Source organism: Populus nigra, chromosome 16 (genome assembly GCF_951802175.1).
Source record: "Populus nigra chromosome 16, ddPopNigr1.1, whole genome shotgun sequence".
Lineage (NCBI taxonomy): Eukaryota > Viridiplantae > Streptophyta > Magnoliopsida > Malpighiales > Salicaceae > Populus > Populus nigra.
In genome coordinates this window covers 3,124,189-3,152,062 of record NC_084867.1, presented here as the reverse complement: position 1 = coordinate 3,152,062, position 27,874 = coordinate 3,124,189, and the positions used below count along the sequence as shown (strand labels likewise).

Below are 27,874 nucleotides of genomic sequence, written 5' to 3'. Positions count from 1 at the left end.
AGAGTTGATTTGGGAGTGTTTCTTGCTTAGAAACAGATTTTGAATTGCTTCAAAAGGACTAATTTGTAAGAGAGGCTCACAGATTCAAGGAAAAAATGAATTTGACGAGCTTCTTGGATCTCAAAAACAAAAGTCTTGACAAAGATGGTTCAAGTATGGATCTATACAAAGAGCCCAAGTTTTTTTCAAAAAAAAAAAACCTTAAACACCAGCTCACACAGTGACATGCTATCTATCACTACAATCAGCAGAGACACTACAGGTATAATTTGTTCATCAAGAGTTACACACTTCCTAGACCTATCAAAGCGATTTGGATTATGAAGGGAACTACACCATGTTTCTATTTTTATGCCAACATATTATTAAGAATAGCTATATGCCTTGATCTAGATCCCCTAAATACTTCACCTTGAGCTGAAGATCAGCCTTCTCTAAATCAACCAAGGTCTTATCAATCAAAGGCTCCTCACTGTCAATCCATAAATCAAATCAGTTCTGCAAGGACTCCAAAATGGAAGCAAAAACGATTAGTTACCATGGGAGCTTAACTTAGATAGGCATATAAAGCGTGCCAATAACATATAGAGAAGGACAACAAATTATTACAGCTTGAATATTTTAGATGGAACAATGAATGTGGGACTAGTCCTTATGTTTAGCTCATTACTTGCTTCTTCTTACAATGTTGCAAGCAAACAGGAAAAAAAAATTCATGCTTTTCCAGATGAACCAAACAAGCGCATCTTCTCTGCTACCACAGCTTTCATGGCTTCTTTTGCTGAAGCCATCACATGGACCAGATCTTTCTTGGGGTTGCTTAGTGAGTTCATGTAAGCGTTGCGCACCTCAGTGTTTACATTGAACTTCGTCACACCCCGCTGAATACTAGCCTGTTTGATGCAGTCAAGGAGGTTGATTATGTTAATCAGTGGCAGATTCATTATGCAATGTTGATTTAGGCTTTGTTGAATCTGATAAGTTTATATGCCCTTATAACAGATAGCTTCAACAAAACTAATGCCTATGCATCATATATATGTATCACAGTTTTACATGTGCGCGCACACCGGGAGGGAGGGAGGGAGGGAGGAGTACCTTGATAAGTTCCTCGGACAAGCCAGATGCTCCATGCAGCACCAGAAATACACCTTTCTTAGAACTCAAGGCATGCAAATCCTAAGGATGGAAGCGTTAAGAATAACTAAAGCGGAAATAGTTGAGTTTGCAAATTAGAAGTGGATGATCTTTACATCTTAAACCAAATTTTTCGAACAGCCTATTAGATTTACAGGAAAATGGTGATGCACTTGAAGGGGTTTATAGTTTCACTAAGATGTACAAGTTCAATAAGTTGATTTCTGCATTACATCAGGAATATGCTGCAGATGAACATTTACAAGGTTGCAATATACTTTTTTGCTTTTTGAGGGTCTAAAATCGCTTTTTAACCTCCATCTTAAAAACTTAGATGATGATGCCAAATCAAAGATCTAAGAAACTGACTGGCAGCTCAAGAATCCATGTAAAATAGTCTTTCTTCCTCATTTTCCCTCTGTGCAAACATCGTTCTCATACTTATAAAACATCAATCAGCAATATAGTATACATGAAAAGGTCAAACATAGACCGCATAAAACATATAATCAATAGAACTAAAGCATGACAGCACAGAATCATTGACCGTCTCACACTGAGAAGGTGAAATCTAATAGATAGATCTCAGTTCTCAATTTTAACATAATCAATGAAAATAGAAAAATAGCTAACATTTGATTGTTTATACTTCACCTTAAGCAAATCAAGTCTGAGATTTGGACCACTTGCAGGGTACTTTCCATGTACATTCCCAATACACACTGCCAAAGCATCTATACCAGTCTCATCAATGAACTGTTCAGCCTGAAATTTAAATGAAGACAATTGTGATTTTCGATGTATCAAAAATATGGGTATAGTTATTTTTTTTAATGAATTAAGAAGTCTACTGACCTGATTAACATCAGTCAGCCTTGCTTCGTAATCTTCAACAGTCAAATCATCCTCTGTCCCTGACAATCTCCCTAGTTCAGCCTCCACCAGCATGTTTTTGGAGTGGGCCAAAAGTGATATATACTTCGTGTATGCTATATTATCCTTGAGAGAAAGATGTGAACCGTCTACCATTAATGAATCAAATCCCTGGCATGATTTTGGATTCAAGAAAATGCAAATTAGAAAATGCAAATTCAGTAATAAATTATTCCTCGGTATAGATAAATGGAAGGAGTTGCCAATATTAAAAAATTACGTAGTTTGTTGAACCATGTATTTTTATTTTTATTTTCGTAGATAACAAGCAGCACTCACCAAATCAAGAGCTTCAACTAGCTCTTGCTTTGAAGTTCCATGATCAAAATGAACAGTGATTGGAACCTGCAAAACATGCATGTAGATTATAATTTATTATCCTGTCTAAAAAAGACCAAAAAAAGTATTTTTCATCTATTTGATGCATTTGTCTTCTTTATCTAGAGTACCCAATCATTTAAGTGATTTTGATCCTAGATGAAAAATAATGGCTCCGATGGGGATTAAATTTTTACTGATCTTCCAGGGAACTTTAACTTGCTTATTATAGTTTGAAAATTGGCACATATTTTGGTTCATCTGGAAAATTGTCAGAAAATAAAATAATGGTGCTAAAACCACAAAATCCACACCATAACGCTCGTCTTCCTCTCTTACCCTTTCAAATTCCCTAAAAATATATATTTTAAGATATGAAAAACAAACTTACATTGGCCTGTTCAGCAGCAGAGACACAACAAGCAACCAATGGAATTCCTCCTTGCTTCAGTGCACTAGGATGAATCTGTTGAAAGAACACAGCTTTTGGTTATTTATTAAGGAGCCATAATTGTGAAAAAGGCTGAAGCTCACATCCATGTCCCAAAAGACAAGCTTAATCCCATATCTTGTCTCCTAAATTACTCGTCTAACTTATAAAATGTCATTCTGACCTGTAGAATCGCAGGACTATTTTCTTCCTCTGCTGCAGCTACAACAGCCTCAGCCCCTTCCATATTATAGACATTAAATGCTCCAACAGCATATCCACCTCTCTCTGCGTTCTTTATAAGGATAATATCAATATCTACACATTTCAATATCCAAATAAAGCCAGAATTTAAACAATAAATTTGTAGTCCTTACAAGAAGAAGTTCTTTTGTTGATGAAAGTCGGGAAGGAAGCGCCCAAGATTTCACAACATCAGCTAGTGCTTTACTGTCACCAACATTACCTGCAAAAGAAAAAAAAAATAAAAGTTCAATTTTTATTTTATGGAAAGATACCAACTAAATAAAATTACAATTTTTTTTTACCTGGGAAAACAATGTATGGAACTCCTGGATGCCTACTTTCTGGACCAAGCTGCCACAATGGAATGCCAGCTAGGGCTTGTCCAACTACTTTGGCACATTTTGCTTCTAGAGCTTTTGTAGCTAGGTCGGATGATGTGATTCCACCCTAGAACAAGACATATTAGAATCATCTAAATTAGTGGGTAAGCTGGTACAAAGTCTCTTAGCATTGGAGCTGGGGCTTGGGGTCAAATCCCATTTGCATCCAGAATCATATCTCAGCTAAAGGAGAAGGTATATTGGCCAAGTGGAAATGTGCCTTTGAAGGTTAATTTACTTAAATGGTTACATTGTATTAGTTAAAAGTTCTGAGATCAGTCACTGTATGGATTATGAAAACAATGCTGAAGGGTAAGCAAGTGAAAAACAAAAGTGGACTTGCTTATTACCAAAATAAAGTGGACTTGCTATTATTATAATTTCATGGCTTTAGAGAAAATTTGGAGAGAAAGAGAGATATCACTTATTATTAGACAAAATAAACATGTCTATTGCAATTTCAAGTTAAATGACAGAGAGGTAATGCTGAAAATATCAGATATCTAAAATTAAATCTAATTACCAGCACTCTTAGTGCTACAAAGAAGGAAAGCAGAACTCAAGGAAGCTGAAAGGCAAAATCCACCTAGGTAGATAAAAGTAGTCTCAAGCAGAACTCTCCAATCAAAATTCAACTTTTGGAATGAAATATAAATAAGATTTCTGGTAAGATTCTGGGTTATACTTAATGATCCCAAATCGGTATGGTTAAAACTAGGGCAGGAAAGGCTTAGAACCTTTCAATTAAAAAGCCTATTAGCACAATAGAGAAGGAAAACTTGATGCTGCAAGAAATAGAACTTTTTTTGTTTATACAAATTGAAATACCTTTGCAAGAATGTATCGTGGTCTTGTTGATATCCGCCTCACAATTTCCACCAAAGCAGAGCTCACCTTAAAGTTGATTTCCAAGCTCTCAGAAGAAGCTGGCAATTTAAGAAAGTAGATAATAAGAAAAGGCCTTCTTAATTTGTATAGCAAGAATAACTGACAGAGTTGAAAATTTTTCTTTTCTTTCAAGAACATCTGTTACTATCTTTGCACCTATTTTCAATGGTGAAAACCCTTATCCAAAAATAAGGAAAAAAAAATGAAGACAATCAGCAGTTGATCTCATATTTACCACAAATAAGGAACGTTCAGGTTGTTGTACAAGATTCGGGATCAGGGTATGTAGGGGGGTAGGCTTAGTAGGCATGTTAATTCGGTTCATGGTACGTATAAGAACATCTATTTGGGTCATTGTTAAACATTGAATTGTATATTTTTATCTTTATCTTTAGAATATCAGATTCTTCAAAAAAAAAAAACAAAAACTGAGCTCTATTTGTATTGAGAATGTATGATCTTACTAGATTTTGCTTGTAAAAATTGCGTTGTTCAGGTGATACATTCCCAGCATGAAAAGGGTCTGGATTATTTACAGTTCTATGGACCACCATGAGACGTATATGCACAAACAACAAGAGAGAAAAGAAAAGATTACTGACTTTTTCCAGTAATGAGTTCTCGACTGGTCATGATTAAAGTGTCTTTACAAGCCCCAAGGAACAAATTTGCCATCTCAGCCACTCTATTGATTTCCTCCTCCCTCTCTTCTAATGACTTCATGGCAATTTTATCAACAGAAACCTATTCATAACAAAAGAAAAAATAATTGATAGTCCCTTGCATTGGCAGTTTTATTTGAGTGCATGTACATGAACAAATGACAACTTATGGATGTCCAGTTACTGATAGATAATATCTCATATTCCTTAAAGAAGAGAATCAAAACTAACACCATGATTGAGAAAATACAAAAACACATGCATCTGTATTACCTCTAGTTTCTTTAAAAACTGGCCACATTGTAATTTAAGTTCTTCAACCTGTGAGTTAATGAAAAACATGAATGTTAACATTGTAGAAAATCACAGCCCCGTGGGCATAAAATAAAAAGAAAACAAAAGTCCCCCATTTTTCAACCTGTTTTGTTGTTTTGGGAACATACGATCCCACAACTATAAGCCCGCCCTTTCTTTCTTTGTTTATTCCTAGATCCTTTGGCAGTATTGGAGCTTTTGGAATAATTCCAATTCGGGTAGAAACAAAACTAGCAGCAGTGCGGCATAAAAAGGATTTCCCCCTTAATTCTGCCTGCTCAATACGCAAAAGCATGTAAAAGCTTCATAAGTTTTTAGCTAGGCACAACAAAGAATATTTAAAACATATAATAGCAAGAAATTTGCCTGAATCATTCCAGCTGAAAATACAGCCATGTCTCGATCACTTGCTGCATTAACTATGCAAGTTGAACCCTATTTCATTTTATAAAAAGTAAACCATCAATAAACAATACTTCAATGGGAAGAGAGATGACTTGTTTCAATCACAAAGACATGGAAAAACTATTTCCCATCCAATTAATGCATGGATACATCACTCGGACATGCACCAAGTGCTGATTATCCATACCTTCTGCAAGTTGCAAAGAGTATCACAAACAGCATCTGGCCCACCTTTCCTCAAAAGATTGATAGATATAGATGAAACACTGCTAGCAGGAATACGGCCTCTAGTTTTCTCCTCAACCCACTGAAAATCCAGACAGTCACAAAGTCACTACCATATCTAACATCCTTTAAGCACAGGACAAGGATGAACAAGATAGACCTCACGGAGGTTTGAAGATTTGTAGCCAAAAGAAGCATCTCTGGCGAACTCTGTGTCCCCTGCAGGGACAAGCCTGCAAACAAAGGAGTTTTCTTATGCAAAATGCCAACGAAGAATCACTATGATCTAACAAGAGGAGCCCAGTACCAATCAGAATCTGCAACATAGTGTATATCTTTGATTGTATATCGGCCTCCTTGAAGAAAAAATGGGCAAATGATCCATGCGTCCATCTCACCAAGTAGTGAAACTGCTGCATCTGCTTCCTAAATAAATCAAGTACATCATAATGTGGTTTTATAAGGTAAGTTATGAAGGTGTTGACAATATGATAATATGACACTCAAGGGCCTTCATCCTTGCCTCTGGAAAATGACCACGTAGTGTTGAATCGCCTCTCAAAACTACTGTATAATCAATATTCTCAACTGACTTAGCGGCTATGCTTAGGTTTCCACAGATATCTTTAATCAGTGCACTCGCCTGTAAACAGTTAATTGGATAATCAGAAATACAAGTCTCAAACAAGTAAATTGTTTTCCTTTGAGTAGATATTGTAAGATGAATAAGTACTTGCTTTTCTTTTCTTTTTTAATAAGAAACATGCTTTATGAATAGAAATAACATCAGATGTGAAGAAAGTTGTTTACCTTTTCAGAACTCAATGACCTGGAGTTGGTCAAGATAAAAAAGCATTTAGGCTTTTTCCTAAATTGCTCAACTAGTGACTCAACACTCCTGCAAAGAGAGCAGGCACGGTTATTTAAAATTTGCAAAGGCACCTTCAAAAGGGCCTGTTTGTTTTACAGATATAGAGTATCAAGGCTTTCTATCTGCATAATGGAATTGACAGAAGAAAGAACTGAATTTAAGACAAAAGGATGAAACAACTAAACTTCAGAAAGAAATGAAAACATATATTCATATTGAAATTTTTTATATTTTAGTCTGATGGCCAGGTTTGCAAAACATTATACATTATAGAGGCAAGAGATCACCATTCTGTTAATACTTCAATATCATGAACAGTTTGAGTTCCAGTTGGATCATCATCTAGAACCACCAACGTTTTTGAATTGCTCTGGTTCAGTCTATGAATATCATCAATGGGGTCCACGGGCCACTCAGGTGGAAGAGACTGCAGGACAACTTCTTTCTTAAGTACAGGAAGTGTTCCTTCAACTTTAACACCTGTGAGGATCTCATAAACCTGATACAAGAAAAAATTGCAGTTAAACCTGTGACCATCTGACTTCATTCATATATAAGAACTTCCAAATGTTTTACATTTCAAAAGTAATCGCTATACCTTCACCACACCTGCATCATCTTGCCGACCCCAGCCAGCAGCAGAGCCTGCTCAATAATGAAATTCAACTAGTACGTATAAGCATAGGTAACTAAAGTGAGTGTAAAGGAGAATGTGTATATCATGGGAAACATTTTCAAAACATAGATTATTATTAAAGTTGAAATTCAACTAGTACACATATAGAGCCTGCTCATTCATGAAATTCAACTAGTATGTATAAGAAAAGGTAACTAAAGTAAGTGTAAAGGAGAATCCGTATATGCACTAGCATGAGAAACATTTTCAAAACATAGATGATTATTAAAGGCATATGTTGCCAGTTTTCCATCACATATCCTGCAGAAAAATTTTCGCTACAACCTGCATGTCCAAGGCATCCAGTTTAATTGTTTTCATTTCCTTATCTTTGGAATTTGACAGAAAAAAATAATTTGAAGTCTTTTGTCACCATTTTGTCTCTTTCAAAGTCTAAAGCTATCGAAAGTTCTACTTAATAAGCTAAATGTTGCTTGACTTTCAGCTCAGTTCCCACTTATATATAGGTTGAATCGGGGGCCATTATTCAAATGCTTCATTCTCCTTCTAGATTGTCCAGGTTTTCACAGCTTAGATAACCTTTCTCCAACAACATGAGGTCAGTGAAAAAAATCCCTTTGCTCCATTCTACACACTATAGAGCAATCAACAATAATGACAGGCCTCAATCTCCTGTCCTTCCTTTCGGACCTTCTGTGCAATTACCTCTTTTCTATGCCACAGAAGACACTACTACTGGTTATAATTCATACATTTTCTGTCCTGTTCTTGACTATCCAGTCAATCCCTACCCCTGTGGATGATTGATCCAAATAAGAAAAAGCAAAGCAGGTCCCAATTTTCCATCCTGCATTGTCATGTCTTGTGAAACGGAACAGAAAAAACTAAGAATTTCTTCTTAAATCCAACTTACCTTGAAACACATCGTTCTCACATATCTCATCATAAACATAAGATAAATCTTATCTTTAGCTAGCTAAAACTTTTTAAATTAAAAATTATTGTCTTATAGATCAAATATCAAAAGGACAAGGGAAAACATAACAACTGGAAATCAGAAGATCACAACACCTGCCAGGAATAGTTGGTGTGCAACAGTTGCAATATGAAGTGGAACTTTAAGGGATGACGATTCACGGCAAACAATTCCCTGCAGATGATTATAGAGCAGTTTTAAAAAACTATCAACCAGGAATCAAAATAATTGCTTAGTTCAAACATAATGCAGGATAAATGTCAGTCAGACCAGATCCTTCACAAAGATATCGAGTGCAGAATACGGTGTATAATCATTGTCCAACATGTGCGGAACACGATTCTCAAACATCCTGCAAATGGATACAATTTTTTTTCCCGGGATTAATCTATAAACTTAAGAATTGAAGTAGCTGAATCCTAATGAAAAGGGATGCAAGAATAAATAATCGCTTAAATGGGTAAAAATCACATGTTAATTTCAAATAAAATTAAGTATTAAAGGCTAAGACAATAACAAAAATTATCAAATTCAGCTCAGTAAAAGAAAAGAAACTAAAAGAGCAGTGCATTTTTCCATGAAACAAACCAGGATGTTCCTCCACTGTTCTTGACGAAATCAAACAGCATCCTTGTATTGAGACCTAATCGAGCTCCAAGTGCCATTGCCTCAGCCCCTGATGCTATATGAACTCCAGCGAGCAACTGATTAATCATCTTTACACCACTAAAGGCAATAATTGAAAAGAACAGAGAGTAATAATTCAGTTCCCTGGAAAATTCTATGACAGTGCATGATATGATTATCTAAGACAATTTTTGCATGTCTGTACACTAATGCATAATTCAATTGATCAATAAACCTACAAAATGATGATATAATGCATGGTGAGAGAAAAATTAATGCTGAAATACCTTCCAGCCCCACAACCTCCTCTAATCACATAAAGCTTCTCACTTAATGCTGCTCATAATTAACAACCATGGGTAAGTTGTAATCTAGATCTCAGAAACTCCTCCATTCAAAATTAAGAATATTTAATGAGATAATTACCTGAGAGAACTGAGCCGGTACATGTAAGAGCTTCATCAGTACCAGAAGCCATTATCTGACAGCAATATAAAATTACTTTGAGAAACAGTTATCAAAATATACATAGCTGCTTTCAAAATGAACCAATTTAGAATTTTTTGTTAGACCGTAAGTGTTCCTTCTGAGGCCCTCTTGACACCACCAGAAACAGGAGCATCCACCAATTTCAAGCCCTTGCCTTCACCTATGATATTTGCCTTTTTTGAGTAAGAAAATATTGGGAAAAATGAAGCATAGAAACATGGCATGATAGGGGTCATAATCACAAAAAACAAAATAGAGCATCCCAAACAGGCTTAAACCATAATTCAATTAGCAATGGCACTGCTATTTCATTGCATGCATTTAAAGAAATTACACACAATATTTAAACCAAAAATAACCACTGTCTTCTGTTGAGAATCAAGACAAGCAAACTCATTAAAAAACAGGGCCAAAAACTCTACACGTGACAAATACAAAGAGAGAAAAAAAGCCCCCTACAAACAAGAGAAGATGCAAAGAAAGTGAAACAGATTTAAAATAAAAAACAATAAGTAAAATCAAAAATGGTAAAAGTGAATGGACTTGTAATCTTCATCCATGTGTAAACTCAGCTAGCTCATTTTCTGTTACATTTTCTTATGCTTTTTTCCACACATCAATTCTCCATCATCATTCTAGCTTAATGCCATATTCAAGAAGTTTTAACTTTCCAAGAAGACAATATTGAACTGTCATGTCTTGCTTTTACATCATTAAAAAGAAATGGCATTATTCAACTCCAAGATCTTAGATGTGCAAGAATGAAAATTAAACTATGCATTTCCCTTTTATAATATCTATTTGCATTCCCAAGATCTATGAATATTAGTTTTCAATATCTTTAAGTCTTTCCTATGTATTTATAGTAACAGATTGGCTAACAAGACATTAGTTGAATGAACAGTTCTTTAGTTCACGCCATACCAGGAAAGGTCGAGCAAGTAAACAACCAGAATCCATTCATGATTCTAGTTGTTTGGGTCAGGCTCTCTGAAACCCATTATTTGGGCTAAAGAGAGGAAAGAATAATTTCTACAGGCTTTAATAGTGCTCTGGTATGGATTTGTAGTGCAGGAATGACTGATGTCAAGAAGAAAAGGGAAATGTTTTTTGATATATTCAGTGTAACTACTTCGTGAAAAAAATGTTGAAGGGTAGGGACTGCTTCCAAATTCCTCATCGCAATAACTGGTTAATGGATTTAATTGCCCACTGATACATAAACTTTTTATTGTCATTTTTAATCATTCTTGAATTATAGTAGAACAGATTTAATATCGGAGAATTGTCAATTTTACAAAACTCAAAATGATGCTAGAACCTACAGTTTTTGTAAGTTAAATATATGCACACACACACACAAACAACTATGTATTTGAATAAGAACACAACAGATCTTCACATTAGGAGTTTGCATAGCTGAAAGTATAGATGTTTATACTTTTATATAGGACATACCTTGTAAGCGTCGCTCCAGTTGGCTCACAAATGCAGGGGATACTGTAGAAGATAGGATGATAGATGCTCCTGATGGTAAGGCTATAAAAAAACAAAAATAAAGTCAGCATCTTCACCTTAATGTACACATTTTGCTTTAGAAAGGTACCTGCAACTGCTCCTAGATCTCCATACAAAACACTCTCCGCTTGAGTTTCGTTTGTGACCATAACTACTAGTACATCAACATCTGAACAAGAAATATTAAAGAAACCAATAATTTTAGCTCCATAAAAGGACTATAAATGTTGTATAGAATATTTGAAAAGGGAAATCAAACTTATACTTATGGCTCAAAATAACCTTTAGATGTTTCTGCTGGAGAGTTGCCAATCAAACCACCAGCATTTGCAAATCGAGTGAGAGTTGGTTTATACACCTGCCACCCAAGAAAAGATGCAACCATATAAATTTGCAATGGTAATTCAAACACATTAATATCAATCTACAAAATATGTATGAACTAGACAAGCCCCCAGAAAAAGTCTTATAGAAGCACCACAAGCAAAATATACATACATGCAAAGCATAAACAAATTCACAAGCAGGCAAGTACACAAAGAGAAGTTATATGCACACATTAAAAAATTCAATAACCGGGAGGTTTAAAAAAATTAATAATTCTACTTCCATTGACAATCAGCATAAACTATTAGACAGTAGACGATAAGATAAGAATTCCAGGGTCATTTCAATTCAATTTTCCAATTGTTAAACAAATTTCACCAGGATATGTGATGCATAGTTATCAAAGTTCCATTCTAATGTGTACTGCATGAAAGATAATCAGGCCAGAAATGGCAGCAATCAATCCTTATCCAGCTCCAAGCAGGAACTGACTCTTTCAATCAAAATATAATGGGAAAAAAAGGTAAGGATTTACATCATAACCAACAACACAGAAATTTGATTTCAACAGGTGAGTTGCCATGCCAAATCCCATTGCTCCAAGACCAATGAAACCAATTCTCTTTACGACAACAGATTTGGCAACAATTTGTCTTGCCAGTTGCTCAGGTTCGTAGAGTTCTGCACTGGCTGCATCTTGAATATTTGCTCCAAGCAACTTTCCCCAGACCTGGAAAAAGATTGCACAAGATAACAAGGCATCTGTCAAGCCATTTTTTTTCAATAATAATAGCCTAAAAGCAAGTCATAATGACCTGCAAATGAAATTTTATAACACAAGTACAGGGGAATAACCTTGACAAATGTGACATCACTATCATCACCCTGACCATATGAAGATCCTGATAGGAGGGAGATTTTTTAGAAGGAAACAAGTTGATTAGAGAAATTAAGCAATGAGTATATCAGATTGTGAGTTTACCAAGAATAAGTTGTTGATGAGCAACAGACAAAAGTGGAAGAGGAAATATAAGCGATTTGGCTGTATCCAAAACAATACCCTAAAATTTGAAAATTCCATCAGTCTCAAGTATCATCTGGTAAATGCGAATATAAGGTTAAGGTACTTATCAAAAACTTGAGTCATTTCGTTAAGAGGAGTGTTAAGTTTGCATTTTTACATGGTGCATCAGCATATGGAACTTACCTTCCATGTACTACACAATATGTTATCAAATATTTAAATATCTGGAACTTAAAGTTAGCTGAAAATAACTAGTTGAGTTGTTAGAATTACAACTTCCCCAGGATTCTCTAATCTATCCATACATGCTCAAACGGTTTTAGACAAGATCCAAAAATATCTGATGGTATATTTCAAAATTCACATGGAAAACTTTTACAGGTGCTAGTTTCAAATGCCCAGACCCCCACTATTATTCCACCAAAATTCAAGTTTCCTAGCAGTCCAAAAATAGTAGGAGCCTGTACCTCAACTACAACATCTTCATAAGCAATCACATCTCTCTGGCCCCAACTATAAACTCTAGGTCAGTGTGAATTTTATTTTCAACAAACAAATTCTTCATCATCTCTAACTCCATAGCAGCTTAATTTGTGAAAACAACTTTATTTACTATATCTTCTCCCATTATCACTACCAATCTGCTATACTGCTCAGCCAACAGGTGGTTCTCCTGTTTGTTTTTTTTTCCTGCCTTGACATGCTTTACATGATTGCATACAACAATAAACAGCTCCCTGTAGAAGACTTGTTAAATATAAGTTAAACACTATCTCATTTTATTTATGTTATTCTCATCCTGCCTCAGTTTGTTGTGTTAGATGGTTAGCATCTATAAACAGTTTTACAAAGAATTATATGAATAAATCAGGATGTATGAGTTAACTTGTCTAGCATGTGATCCATCAGCAAAGGAACCAAGTTTCAACCTTCGATTTAATAGAAATTCAGCATTCAAAAGTCAAAACTAACTAATTATACCTACTCAAGATGAACCCAATAAACTAAACAATTCAGCCCACAGCTGGAAGAAACACCCTTGTACACATTATTCCAAATGCAACCACACTTAAACATGTATAATAACAGCGTCCCTTACCAAATTTTGGACCACGGTCCTGTAGGAATGCACCTTGGTATCGCCTCTCAAAAACTGGGGAATATGATTTTTGAAAATCCTGCAGTGACAAAAGAATCACCCCATCGCCAACAAATAATGGAAAAAACAGAGTGGAAAGAGCAAAAAAAGACATCATTATAAAGGTAGCAAAGCACACAGCGCAAAATATCAAAGAGAGTGGTCTGAATATGAGCTGTGAAAAACCATGGAAAAGTGATGGGAGGCAAAACCAATACCACCACCTAATGGATTCTTAATCTTGGTAATTATCCCCTGACTTAGAAATGAGAGATTTACAATGTGATGTTTTGTGAATAACACAGTTGGCTACAAAGAGTGTCAAATCACTGTGACTCTGAGGAGACAGACAGCATGACTCAAAGCTGTTTATCAGATGAGATCTGCATTCGTGCCCCAAACATGTCACTTTGTCCTAGTCATGTTGTATACATGCAACTTTGTCCTAGTCATGTTGTATATGTTCCAGGAAATGCATAATTGCCACATCCATGCAAGTGTGTTTTACTGGTTAGGGAAATAAAAATAGACAATTGCTAGCCTGCATGTTAACTATATATCTCAAATATCAACAGGTACACTTATTTCTATCAATCACCGAATCACATAGAAATCCTTGTATGTTTATTTGCTCTTTTTTGTGTGCGAGCACGCTCGCATGGTGGAGCAGGCAGGTTGATTAACAGAGAAATTGATGGAGCTAGTTGACATTTTAATTTTTTATCTTTGTAAAACTAAGCTTTTCACTCTTTTCTATGCATGGTGGAAACTGGAATGGGGAAGGAATAGGATTGCAAAAACTTTTGAATCTTGTACTTGCTGCGATTTGGAGTATTTGGTTACAGCAGAATGCTAGAATCTTCAAACTGCTTCTTGAAGCAGTTTTATCCAATAAAACTTTCTTCTTTTATAAATAAAAAGAAAGGAAGTATTTAGTCACAAACACTCACCATGAGTTTCCAGCAGCATTGGAAATAATATCATAGACTATCCATGGATGAATTCCAGCTTGAGTGCAAAGAGAAATCGCCTCCAGTGCAGCAACAAGATGAATGCCCTCAAGCAGCTCATTCACCATTTTAATTTTACTGTGAAGCAAAGGAGAACAGAACTAAATATCAAATTCTAGAAAATCAAAAGACCATATCATTATTTGAGTAGTCCTATATTCTGAAATCAAATCCAAGAAGCGCTTTGTCACTTGTCTAAATTACCATGTCATTTTGCCTTTTTCTAATACTTGCATTATTTCTAGAATAATCAAGTTAAAACATGAAAGCAAGAATATACAATTACACAGTGTTTATAATACATTATGGGAAGTTAAACAAGACCAAGAAGAAATCACACCTTCCAGTGCCTACTTCACCTTCAAAGGTGAAAAGCTTTTCGGACATTGCTGTAAAAGATAATGATAACTTGTATAAGAGAATACATAGACAAATTGCCTCTCCAATTCTATTGCCTATATGCTCCAATAGAATGATCGTAGATTATAAAATGAATTTACCAGAAAGAATAGGCTGTGCCTTCGCATTAGCTTCAGACCTTCCCGAGGATGTAATCTAGATAAATCAAAGTAATCAGCATTCTCCATATTCAAATTATCTGATAACAATGTGGAAATGGACTGCTACAACAAATAATAAGCAGATAGAGAAGGCACAGCTGTTAGTGTAAAAAACAGTGTTACCATGGTTCTTCCCTTTAAGACTTCAGAAAATCCCCTGGAGACATATGCTTCTATTAGATGAGCCATTGAATCTTCATCTGTGAGATTAATAGAATAAACTGATTTCAGTACCAATGCATGAGGGTTGTTATTTCCTAAAGAGAGCAACTAACAGGATCATGAATGATTGCCAAAAAGAAAGAAGAATGCTCAATTGAAAATAGGTTTTCAGTAAAATTTCAAGTAGATGAGCCAATTGGTGATTGCGGCCATGTAGCTTTACAACAAAGGTTGGACGAGCAAAAGAACATGCACAAGTCCCATGTCCGTATTTTTTTTTTTTATGCATATGTTCCCTTTAAATATGAAAGCAAAATAACCTTGCACGCCATAACTTATCGAACCGACTTTGCCAAGTCCTAGCCACCAATCTTAATACTTATATCACTCATTTGAGTGCAATAACAGACAGAAAAAACGTTAATTAGCATTTGATGTTAATGGTTGGCTGTTTGAGATTTAACCAGTTGATTTACGAAAAATGATATTTTTACCTATTATGAATACCTTGTTCCCTTATACTTTGAAATACAAAGCGGGATAATATGTTTGTGATTATCAATGAGGTTTCCTAATGGCAGATCAAGTGTTATGCATGCATCACTAACAGAAAATGAAGAAGATAATCCTAAATTAAGTTACAAGTCACTAATAATGAGAAAACTTAGCCATGCACATAAATTCCACAGGCAAAAATAAAAAGGTGAGAAAAGAGGGAGGAGAAAAGAAAAAGGGCGGTAGTGTATCCTCCATTGCCTTGCCATGGAGAAGTAATCTAAGCAATGAAGTTAAGATTTACACCACATTACTAATAGAAATGCTTTCCAGAGAATATGCCACTAAATTGAAAGGACAACATTATAAATTCACAATACACATGACCTCTGAGACGTTTCTCTAGATTCTGGATGTATGATGGCAGAATGGTTGAACGTAGGATGATGAGTGCCCCTTTCTGCAATCCTGCATACCAATGAGTTAAGAATCCTGAATATCTACAAAGTAATGATAACTTTAGGCATAATTGATAAGTTCCATAAAGACCTTTCAAAACACCCTGTTGGCCAAAAAATACATCATTGATTTGATCCACGTGAGATATTAGAACAATCAAAGCTGCAACTTCTGTATGCCAAAAGCAAAAAAATACAAAAAACAAAAGACAGAGTTAAGGCACAATTTCACAGGACACGAGACATCAATAAGAATGAACCCCAACACCACATTAATCATCGCTTAGCTCAGGCTCCACTTTCGTGGATCTATAGTAGTAATGATGAAGATGTAGAAATTTGACTTAAACAGTGTTTTATACTTCCAGGCTCTTACGTTTAAAAATGAAAATAACATAAAGTTTCCATGCATCTATCAAAATCAGAATACTGCAGGACAATTTTTGGGAAAAGAAGGATGTATAAAACTACAAGACATCAAATTAAAACACAATCATGACACTTCAAAAGTGAAATTAAATGTGAAAGTTTTAAGTTCAGAGCATGAATTCAATAGGCAGTTGTTTATACTTCCAAGGATCCCCTCACACAAAAGTAAGAAGCGGGAAGAGAGTAGGTATGCATCAATCAGTTTCTATGATATCAGGATATACCAGGTATCCTTAGAGAGTTATCATATGCGTCATCCCATGGAGTACAAGTATAACCTAAGGAAAGCACATGCCATCATTGGTATCACGAAAACATCCGATCACAAAGAAGCAAAGTCTAAATGGCAGCTAAAGGGAAGCTAGGAATGGATTTCACTTTTGTGCTACAGGCGGCAGCAGAAGACATGCACTTGCTATTGTAAGACTTTGGTACGAGTTTATGCTTGAATGCCTGACAAACCTCATTCCAAAGATTTACTAATCAACACGCGTTTTTACATTTTCCATTTTTTTGCTAATCCTTCACAAGTAGGCACCACATTTCATCTATTATACCTGGAGAAAGGTCCCTTAAAGCCTATTTACTCCAGTCTATCAAGCCGTTTCTTCAGCTCTTTCTGTTGGACACCAAAGGCCTGCTCTATTTGATTGCATAGAGCACCAGGGTTAAAAATCAACACAACCACAGGAATATTTTGCTTCCCAGATAGTTGGATGCGAATTGAGTTACAAAAGGAGTAAAGGCAAGGGATTCTACCATCTGATGGTAAACCAACATGACATCTAAATCTTGGTTGCCTGATGACAGGAAATCAACTGTTCTGTCTATGGACAGGGTCCAATGGATCCCAATTCAAACACACATCCACTAGCGAAAACAACTGTTCTGTCTATGGACCAGGTTCAATGGGTCCCAATTCAAACACACATCCACTAGTGCCAAAAAACAGTTATGGTACTAGCCTTTTATTAATTATTTTGTAACCACGTTAAAAATAGAAATAGACAGAAGAAAGAGGAAATAAAATCTATGATCGTAATAAAAACATCTCTATCTAATTTTTTTATTTTTTTATATTTTAAAAAAAAAATAATCCAAAAATTAATTAATAAAAAATCACTAATTACTCACAAACTTCATAAAATTTCTCCGCTCATGCCCTACACCAATTCCACAGCTATTACTCCCAAAATTTCAAAACCCATGACTTTGAGTTCTACTGGCACATTTAAAAAGAAACGTTACATGGAATATAAACAACATGTTCTATACACATTCCTCTGAGTTCTGGAAACCCAATTAAAAATGAAATTTTGCGTGGAACATAAACATCATGTGTCACAGACATTCCCTGCATTATCATGCTATGCATTCCACCAACCAAACATGGCCATTTTTAGAAGTGGCACCCCACCCCAAATAGCTTAGCAATTGAAAATATTTCAGTAAAACGGAGACACATATCCGAGCATTGTTTACCTTTCCCAGCCTCGATAAGGCTGGCACTTCTCGTTCCCCCTAGATTCAAAAATTTATCAACCAAAGTTTCATCTATCTGCAGAACAAGAAAATTCCAATTAAGCAATAACTAATTTGCCAATCAAATAACCTATTAAAAATTAGTTAAATTTATACATTGAGTTGCAAAAATAACTGTAAGAGACAATAACACGATTGGCATAGTCAATACATGCGAAACAAAAAAAAAAACATGACTTTTAATTAGTGGATTGGACCTACTTTCCACTAATCTTAATGTCACCAACTTGCGATGGTGGTATGACCTAAGATAAGGCCAGAGTATGCCTGTGAGATTGATCGAAAGATTGAAATAAAAAGTATCCTTAGGATGAAACATATGCATTAGTCTTTATAGGTCTGCAAGGAATTCAACAAAGACACGTTCTCCTTTAGCATGGAAATTTGCCCGGCAGATACTTGAACAATTACATTAACCAAAATATACTTTTAACAAGCTTGAGCGCGCGAGGGTAAGCCCAGACGGTAGATGCGCCACCCCACCAGCCACGACAGACCCCAGATTGTAGGCCAGGGAGAGGGCGAAAAATTTTTTCTATGGGATACTAGAGAAGGTAAGGCTTAAATATACGCAGTATCTTTTAGAGACTAAAGTGAACAAGTTTTGTTCTTTCTAGGGATCAATTAAAAAAGTAAAGAAAAGAACAAAAAATGCAGCACATATTTTTGGGGAAAATGGAATTATAGGGACCCGAAAATCAACCAAGCTTTTTATTGAAACATTTAAAAATAGAAGGACCGAATTTACATCACTGGGGTGCGGGCAAGATTTGAATCCTTCGAAAGCTATGACCCTGCTGGCCTCCCCTGAAGCGGTTTGGCCACCTGAGTTCAAGGCTTCAAGCTCTTCCACTTCCTATGCCCCTCCCTCTCCCCATTAAAACCAGATTTTTCACTAAATATTTCTCAAGTAAATCAACGCAAAAAAAAATAGAAAAACTGAATTCTCCCTAAACTTTTGCGAGATTCCCACACGGCTCTCCAAGACGCATTTTCTCGATCATATCCCCTTTTTTCCCAGGAAACCCAAACGAAATGGAAATGTCCTTCCATGTTGTTCTCAGCAACCAAACAACTAAAATTCAAAAGCAAGGAAGAGAAAAGACTTTTCTAGTGATCACCTCGAAAGCTTGAACTTTGTAGCCAGCACGAAGAAGCGAAGCGGCCATGTCTAAGCTCAAATCATCCAATCCGACGAATCCAACAACCGCATCACCGTCAGCCGCCATTGCGCTTCGTCAGTATATTCTTCTCTCTTACACCGAATCCTCTTTCTTCAGATCAAAAAATTTGCATATGCCAGTAGAGAGAATAGGAGGAGAGGGAGAAAAACTAGTAAAATAAATATATCGCAATAAGCGTAGAGCATGAAATATAATAATAATTATTATTATTATTAAACGTCTTCTCTGTTACAGGAGAGTCGTGCTGCACTATCTAACAGCCACAGTGTCTAACTAACGGAAATTGTAATATAAGAAGAGATAAGACCTTGTCACAGCGGGCGTGGCAGTGACGAGGTAAATTAAAAACATGGAAATCTCCTGTACAAGTCATCATTGCCATAGGCTCGTTATTTTACACGTCATCACCATAGCTGTGTCAGCTTTTTTAATGTTCGGACCACTTGTTTTATACCTTCATTAATTTTACTAAATTTAAAATTAATACTATATAAACTCCAATATTTATCATATTAGCGATTATAGTAACGCTGTCAGCTTTGACGTCGAAACACCGTTTGAAATTGTGTTTGTAACTGTATTTTATTAAAATTTTAATTTTTTTTTTTTTAAAATTAAGTGCGGTTTGTATTTTTTGGATCGTTTTAATGTGCTGATGTCAAAAATAATTTTTAAAAAATAAAAAAACATCATTGGCATGTATTTTGGCATGAAAAGCTATTTAAAAAGCATTCGCAACCACAATATCAAACACACTAGAAGTCTCAACAAATCTAATAACTTGGATGCAACGGGATCCTTCCCATTTTAATACAATTAATTTAATGTAAAAAAATAAAATTTATTTTATTTTTTTCAAAAACAATTAAAATAATTATCACCACACATGAGAACAAGACAGGAAGCTTCTTGGCGATTGAAAAGATAACGATGCTGCAAATTTGAAGGCAGCAACCGCTAGAAAAAGGGAAAGATGTGAAACATGTTTTATTAATGGTTGGTTCAATAGGACAACTGAGGAAACTTCACAAAACCAAATACAAACAAACATACAGGAGTCTCAGGAAAAACACCAATAAGCATGCGTGAGAGAAGAACCGAAAAATCAATTAAATTAAAAAAATTAAAAATTAAAAAATCAAACTATAAAAAAAAAATCAATTAAACCAATTAGAATTTAAAAAAAATTAATCGGTTTGGTTTCGGTTTTATAAGCCTGAAACCAAAAAACCAAACCAAACCCAAACTAAAAAAACCAGAAAAAAATCGAGCCAAACCGGTTTGAACCGGTTCCAATTTGGTTTTGGTTTTTAAAAAAAACCGGTTTAGTTATTTTTTTATAAAAACCGAACCGAAAATGATCACTCCAGTAAGCATGGTGAATTATGGATAGAATTATATTTTGTTTTATTAATAATTTTAAGTTCATTAATTTATATTAAATTGAGAAAACTAAAAAAACCGAACCATGAAAAAAACCAATTAAACCGATTAGAATTTTTAAAAAACCGACCAGTTTGGTTTCAGTTTTATAAGCCTGAAACCGAAAAACAAAACCGAACCGAACCGAACCCAAACAAAAAAAACCGGAAAAAAAAACTTAACCAAACTGGAAAAACTGAGTCAAACCGGCTTGAACCAATTTCTGTTTGGTTTTGATTTTTTAAAATAAAAACCGGTTTGGTTGTTTTTTTTATAAAAATCGAACCAAACCAAAAATAATTACTCGTACATTTAAATATGGTGAATTATGGATAGAATTATGTTTTGTTTTATTAATAATTTTAAAATTGTTTGGTTCATTAATATATATTATAATTTTGTATGAATTCGGCTGAAGAATTTCTTTTGAAATCTTAGTTATAAAAAGGCTATAATTTATAGTTTTTTTATATAAAAAAAAATCGTAAACACAGAAACTAGTATAGTGCTAAAAACACACTAAGGTTCATCATTCCGAAGGGGACAGCGTGACTCACCATAGGGATCCCGTTTAAATTTCATTGTTTTTTCATCTCCATTTAAATACAAGGTTTCATAACTTTATTATTCACTTTCATTTTCAATCAGACCTGATTTTCAACCTTTTACTACGTTTTAAGTGGAGGTGGGCCCTCCAATAAAGTTGCTTGTAATTTTTTTCATGATTGATGTTTATTAAAGAAAATACATAAACAAATTAAAATAATTTAATATTAAAAAACATGCATTCGCAAATTATTTTAGAATAGTTTATTGTCTGCGCTGGCAACGGTAAGTATTAATTTTTTAAAATAAAAAATTAATATTACGAATATAAAAGATATTTTAATAATATTATTAAAACCTGCATTATTTTTTAAATCTTTATTTAATTCTTCACTTAGATTCACGTTACCTAATCTGCATTAATTTTTAAACTTTTATTTAATTCTTTGCTAGATCCACATTATTTGGATCTCATACCTAAGTAAATTAAATTTGCTAAACCCAAGTAAATGTTTTGAAGTTTAAAAATAATAAAATAATACTAAAATGTCCCCTGTTTATAGAAAATTACAAAAAAAAAAAAAAAACAACGGTGAATTATTCGTGAACGCTTGCTACAGTCACAGGGTAATTAAAATGCGAGGGGAGGGAAAACACAGCTTACCTGGTGCCGGAGTGCTTGGGGACGAAGACGATGGCGAAGGTGTAGTGGCTGGCCAAAGATACTTTCTTCCCCTCCGCTTATGTTTTTCGTGCGCTTCTCTTCTGGTCTTGCTTCTTTTCTTTTATTGATTTCTTTTCGCTTATCTTATTCTCTCTGTCTATGTCTGTCTCTATTTCCTTTGTTTTTGGTTGGTTCGGTGATCTGTTGTTTAGGGGACACCAAACATTCCTTTGCTGGAGTCCTGGAAGAAAGCCCAGAAATCTTTTTTTTTTCTCGTTTATTTTGTGCTCTCCTGGGTTCTCTCTATCTCGTCGTTCTTGTTCTTCCTCTCTGGTTTTTCCTCCTTCCAATCTCTTTGTTTTCGTTCGCCTTCTCTGTTTTTCTTTCTATCTTATTTCTTTGTTTGTTTCTGTCCTTTGTTTTTTTGTCTCTCGTTTTGTCTCTGTTCTCTCCGTATGTGGCCTTTCTCTGGCTTTTATAGAGCCAAAGAATGCCCTCTGTTCGTCCCTAGGATAATGAGGCACGTTCGTCCGTGCTTGAGGAAAAACTGGGGACTTGCAGGACTGTTGGTAATGCATCGTGTTGGCGAGGGATATTGGGTAGCTAGTAGAGACGTGACCCCCGATTTGGAACAGGTTTGGTGCATTTTCCTGCTTAATCAATCGGTCTTCCCCGGGATGAGGAAGAAGGTGATCAACAGTGGTTTTAGAAACGACGCCATTTTATACTCTGAAACGGTTATTTTCAATTTGCCCCCTTGAAGTTCTAACAATTAGCAATTGGGCCCTTATTCATCGAAATCTTTTTTTTTTAATTTTGCCCCTGGACCAATTGCAATTAGACTCCTGCATTTTAACGCCATTTACAAAACAGTCATTGGTTTCCGAATTAATCAATTCAGTCCTTAATCAACTCTTTAACTTTTAATTCTTTCAAAATTACCCCTGAAAAAATCATTTAAGCCCCTATAATATCACCGCCTATCCACTTGGGTCATTGGACTTTAGTTTCTTACAATTTTGACCCAAATTAACCTTGAACTTGATTTTTTTTTATTAAGTCTCTGATGTCATTAATTAAACTAATTCAAAATTTAATTAAGTTCCTAAACTTATGAATCCTTCCAATTTTTTATTAAATTGACTCTAAAAATTATAATTCCATCATTATTATTAGTCCTCAAACTTTCAATTTGTGTTTTCTTGATCCAATTCCCAAATTATTTTTCATTCATTTATTTTTTATTTTAAAAAAAAATCAAAAATTGGGTTATGACACCTATATTGTATGAAACCATATAAAGTTCTTTAAGCACATAATTAACATAATATATCATCATTATAGCTCCACATGTGGATATTGCTAATTTATGATAATCAAAATTTTGCTTCCAAAATGAATCAACATTCTCATCATCATTATTGTGGTTATCATTATAGTCATCATCATCATTTGTATCCCTATCATTACTAACATTATTATTACCACCATTACCATCATCACTATCATAATTAATATAATCAATTGCATAATTCATTACATTATCATAATCTTTCTAAAATATTTCTTTGAATAAAACATTAAATCATCCGACTTTCATATCTACAATCACAAATGAGAAAGTAAAGATAATTTTTTTGTTAGTTTGATTGAAAAATTAATATTATATGAACCAAAAACAAACTAAGGGATGTTAAGGAGAGAATAAGAAATTTTAATAGATGTAAAATTAAATAGGAAAATCTAAAAATTAATACATCATGTTCCTTAATAAACACGTCTATCATGATAAATTATAATATTTTCAGTGAATAAAATAACATGACAAAAACTAGTTCTTTAATGCATCTCAATTCATTAATTTTAATTATTTTCAATTAGTTATTTTAAAAAACATTTTTAATAAGTTGTTATATAAAAATATTAAAAGACAAATACTTTTAATAGAAATGAATAATAGCTTGTAATTTTCATTACTTTGAATTTAGTTTCCATGTAAGTCTATATATATATATATATATAAAGGAATAAAGACCAACCTATTATTCCAGCAATGTTTCTACTACAATGACTAACAATGCAAAGATTGCATCCTCACTTCCAATATTTAAAGAGGAATTGAATATTGCTTTTCATCTCTGAAATTTAACATTTAATGACCTTAAATTAACAACAACAAACTTTAGGCCTGAGAGTCTTCTTAGAAAAGGTGGGTTATGGTGTGTATTCAAAGGTTAGATCAGAAAGAATAGAACCGCTCCTATTAGACTTAACACTAGGCTAAGCTTTGTAGTATAAGATGTTTTAAAAAGGACACTAGTAATATTATTTAAGGTTATGACTTGAAAGTTAACTGTTGGTTACCAAAGCTAATTAGATATTGGTTGGAAGCTAAATGTTCTCTTCTTTGCATATTCAAGTAATTTTTAGACTTAAAAGTTGGTTGGAAATTTTTATTATTATTTCAAAATAAAAAAATGAATAGGATTGATATGATTTGTGGCTTGAAAGTTTGGTGGTTGCCGATAAAAAAAAAAGACAAAATTTCTCATTGTTCCATGTTTTACACTATCATTGAGGAAAATTAATTTGTCCAATGCAATGGTATAAATGTCCTCATGTATATATTCTCACAAAGTAACATTGTAGTGATTAGATGGTTTTGGCATGGCATTGTAGACCATAATATTGCAAGTATATACTTGTTTCTTTGATGTCACTCAATTAATAAGCTCTAGTTAGAGAGCAGATCAGGAATCTCTATGTATAAAAATGTTCTTGTTTGACAAGATAAAATATTGTTGAAGAGAAAATCCATTTGATAGATAAATCAAATGCTGAAACAAATAACTTGCATAACCCAATATCAATTGGCATTCTTGTTTCATTGTTTATGTATCTATACAAAAAGCATGCATTGAAGCTCTTAGTTGTTGGTTATCCAAGTTTGTTTTGCCAAAAGTTAAATTCTGCTACAGTGAAAACTATTTAGTCTTTCTTTATAGAATAAATATTAAATAGGCTACAATTGCTTGTAACCTTTCATGATTGGAATCACCAAAGAGAAATACAAAAACAAAAGAGGAAGGTTAATGGATTGGCCAAAGAACTTGATAAAAAGACTTTGACATTCTAGATATCAAAAAGAAAAGGACTGAAATTTTTAATGGAAATACACTACAACATTATTAGAATTCATTATAGTCTTGTTACAAATGTCAATCTAAGTAATTCAAATACCAAACATTACACAAATATTCTTAATAAAAAAAATTTAGTACATTACACATAGCCAAAGGACCTTCACATTACAACAACCTAAACACAACAATAATTTTGAATTCCATTATGGCACATATCAAATAAGAGAATGAAATCTGTAAGAGTGATGGAAGCATGCATAACTCTTATTATTAAGATCTTAAACTTCATTTATACATATTTTGTAGTTATTTAAGCTTGGGAATAAGGTCTCTTATTGTTGACCACATCTCTCTCTTACTTCTTGAAAGTAAGAAATTTGAAGCATATCAATGACAATAATCATCTTTGACAATTTCATCTATAAAATGAAGCTCAACCATCACCTCTGTAATTCTACATCCTTTCTTATCCTTACTGGTAGATTTACATTCACTCTTGGTAAAGATATTATCTAGTAGTTGATCAAAACGATCAACTAACTGAGCTTCGATTCTGGAACCACCCCTTTTGTTTTTTCTTTATCTTTCTTTATGAAATATGTTATTTTCTTTCTCTCCCTACTATTGTGGGTGCTACTGTTTGCCATATCCACACTGCTTACCATGTTTTTAACATCATCAACAAAATTAGTAGTGGTATCCTCCTTTGAATCACCATTTTCTTCCTCTAGATTCATTTCATCATCGTCGTTATCATTCTCTACATCATCATCTCCACTGTCATCATCAAATAAAACTCTTATACATAGAGTCCAAACAAATTTTCCAAAAGCCATAGTATTACTAAATATTTTGTCAATTTTGCTACAAAGGAATGGTTTAATACCGGCATGCCTAAATTTTTTAGCTTATCTAATTTTCTAAATAAAAGAAAATCAATATAATTAATAACACATAATAGATTTCTCAACTATTGATAGCAACAACTAAAAGTTAAGAACATAAAGTTTCTAAAACTAACTTGAGTTTTTAAGATCCCCTACTCATTGTTTGCATCAATAACTCCAATTTTATTCTTCAATCCAACATCGGTTTTAACAACTAATTTTGTTTAAACTCTCCAATTCTATTTTATACCATCCTATTTGTTCTTTAATTGTGATTTGGTGAAAGAAGGATCGATCATTTCTTTGAATATATTCATCATATATTTACATATATTTTTATCAAAGTATGTGTTTAGTGTCATACCATTATCAACTATTATGATACATATACATAGAAAGTATGCAACATTTCTTTTTATCCAATATGATTTATCTTGACTTTGATGACCTTTCATTACTTTGTTTGCCAACCTTGCTCAACATACACAAGCACAAACATTAGTATTATATTCAATTATGACATTTAAACAAAATTTGGCTCTCATTTAATCAAATCATCTTAGAAAATCCAATGATATCTCTTTTTTGTCCAAAACTGTAGATGCTAAGATTTAATGAAAACATACATAAATGTGCTAATGTTAATAATTGGAGTGTATGCCAAAAGTAGTATATATTGTAGGAATGACCAACTTAATGTACACCATGTCACAACATTTGTTCTTATTTATATAAATGTGTTAGAGTTAATAATTAGAGCTCAAGGACTGAATACTAGTTAGCTGGCTAGGAAAAAGAAAAAAGAAAACCAATTAAAATGGCTCAGAATATGGAAATAAAAGATAAAGCCTTCATTAATTATGCTTGCCTATAAAAAATTACATGCACTAAAAACAATTTGATATGCCAAGATATTTTAACTTAAGCTAAAGTTAAACTAATCAAAGCCCTAGACCCTAAATAATTGATGAGAACTAATATGAATTTAAAAAATTGATTTTCAAATACAAGTATCAATCAATAATCCATACAACCTAATTATATAACAATATTGTGTTAGACATCGACTTCGAGGCCACTCAAATCCAAAAACAATAATTCAACATTGATGCTTACTCATATCCAAAAAAATAATCTATAAATTCTTACTATGAGTTAAGGATTTTTTTTAATAAAATAACAGATTACCAATTATTCAACACCTTCTTCACTTTGGGAATGTAATTTTCAAGATGCTCTTCTTCTTCCTTTATCACAAAGAATGAAATAAAGTTGCTTTTGTTTGTACCAGAAACATACCCTGCAATTTCAAGATAAAAAACAAAACCTCATAAATGTAAATGTTAGAGAAACTAAAATATGTATTTGATCTTTGTATTTGAAAGGATAAGAGAAGAAAATAATGATTTCAAAGAGATAAGAGAAGAAGATGATGGTTTCAGTAATCAAAACAAGAAAAAAAACATCACAAATAATCGAAACTCAAGTGCCAAATAATTTGAACATCATAAATAATCAAAACTCAAATGCCAAATAATTTGATCTACTGAACTTGCCACGATTTGGAAATTAATTTCAGTTCTAAAGGATATGTTTGTTTTCAGAGTATCATTGAGGTTTTGAAGAAAAAGGCACAATTAGCTTTTAACAAAGTAAACAAATTTGAGAGGGAGAGGGTATTTAAGTATGATGATTTACAACAGTTTATACTCTTTATTTGTATTGGAAAAATGAAAAAGACAACTAAGATCAGATCTCAAAAAAAGTATTAGAAAGATGCTTCAACATAACTGAATTTAGATTTCGGTTATTGGTAGGGTTCACCT

At 33.7% G+C, this 27,874-nt stretch overlaps 1 protein-coding gene across 1 annotated transcript; it reads right to left on the bottom strand.

Annotated features, from left to right (window-relative positions):
• Nucleotides 1-515: 515 nt before the first annotated feature.
• LOC133675427 (uncharacterized) lies at nt 516-19,662 on the bottom strand. The gene is made up of 42 exons (XM_062096795.1): nt 19,324-19,662; nt 18,143-18,218; nt 16,323-16,403; nt 16,161-16,241; nt 15,240-15,316; nt 15,057-15,111; nt 14,897-14,945; nt 14,497-14,634; nt 13,508-13,586; nt 12,367-12,445; nt 12,240-12,286; nt 11,920-12,114; nt 11,340-11,415; nt 11,146-11,226; nt 10,998-11,078; nt 9,623-9,699; nt 9,477-9,531; nt 9,338-9,386; nt 9,012-9,149; nt 8,694-8,775; nt 8,519-8,597; nt 7,409-7,455; nt 7,098-7,309; nt 6,750-6,837; nt 6,463-6,582; nt 6,247-6,365; nt 6,100-6,172; nt 5,902-6,021; nt 5,676-5,744; nt 5,413-5,583; nt 5,268-5,315; nt 4,935-5,076; nt 4,273-4,370; nt 3,367-3,511; nt 3,196-3,284; nt 3,003-3,113; nt 2,780-2,854; nt 2,350-2,415; nt 1,993-2,181; nt 1,792-1,902; nt 1,099-1,179; nt 516-893 (listed from the first exon to the last, which is right to left on the bottom strand). The coding sequence occupies exons 1-42, from the start codon at nt 19,429-19,431 to the stop codon at nt 714-716; spliced, it is 4,137 nt and encodes a 1,378-aa protein (XP_061952779.1). The 5' UTR covers nt 19,432-19,662; the 3' UTR covers nt 516-713.
• Between the last annotated feature and the right edge of the window lie 8,212 nt (nt 19,663-27,874).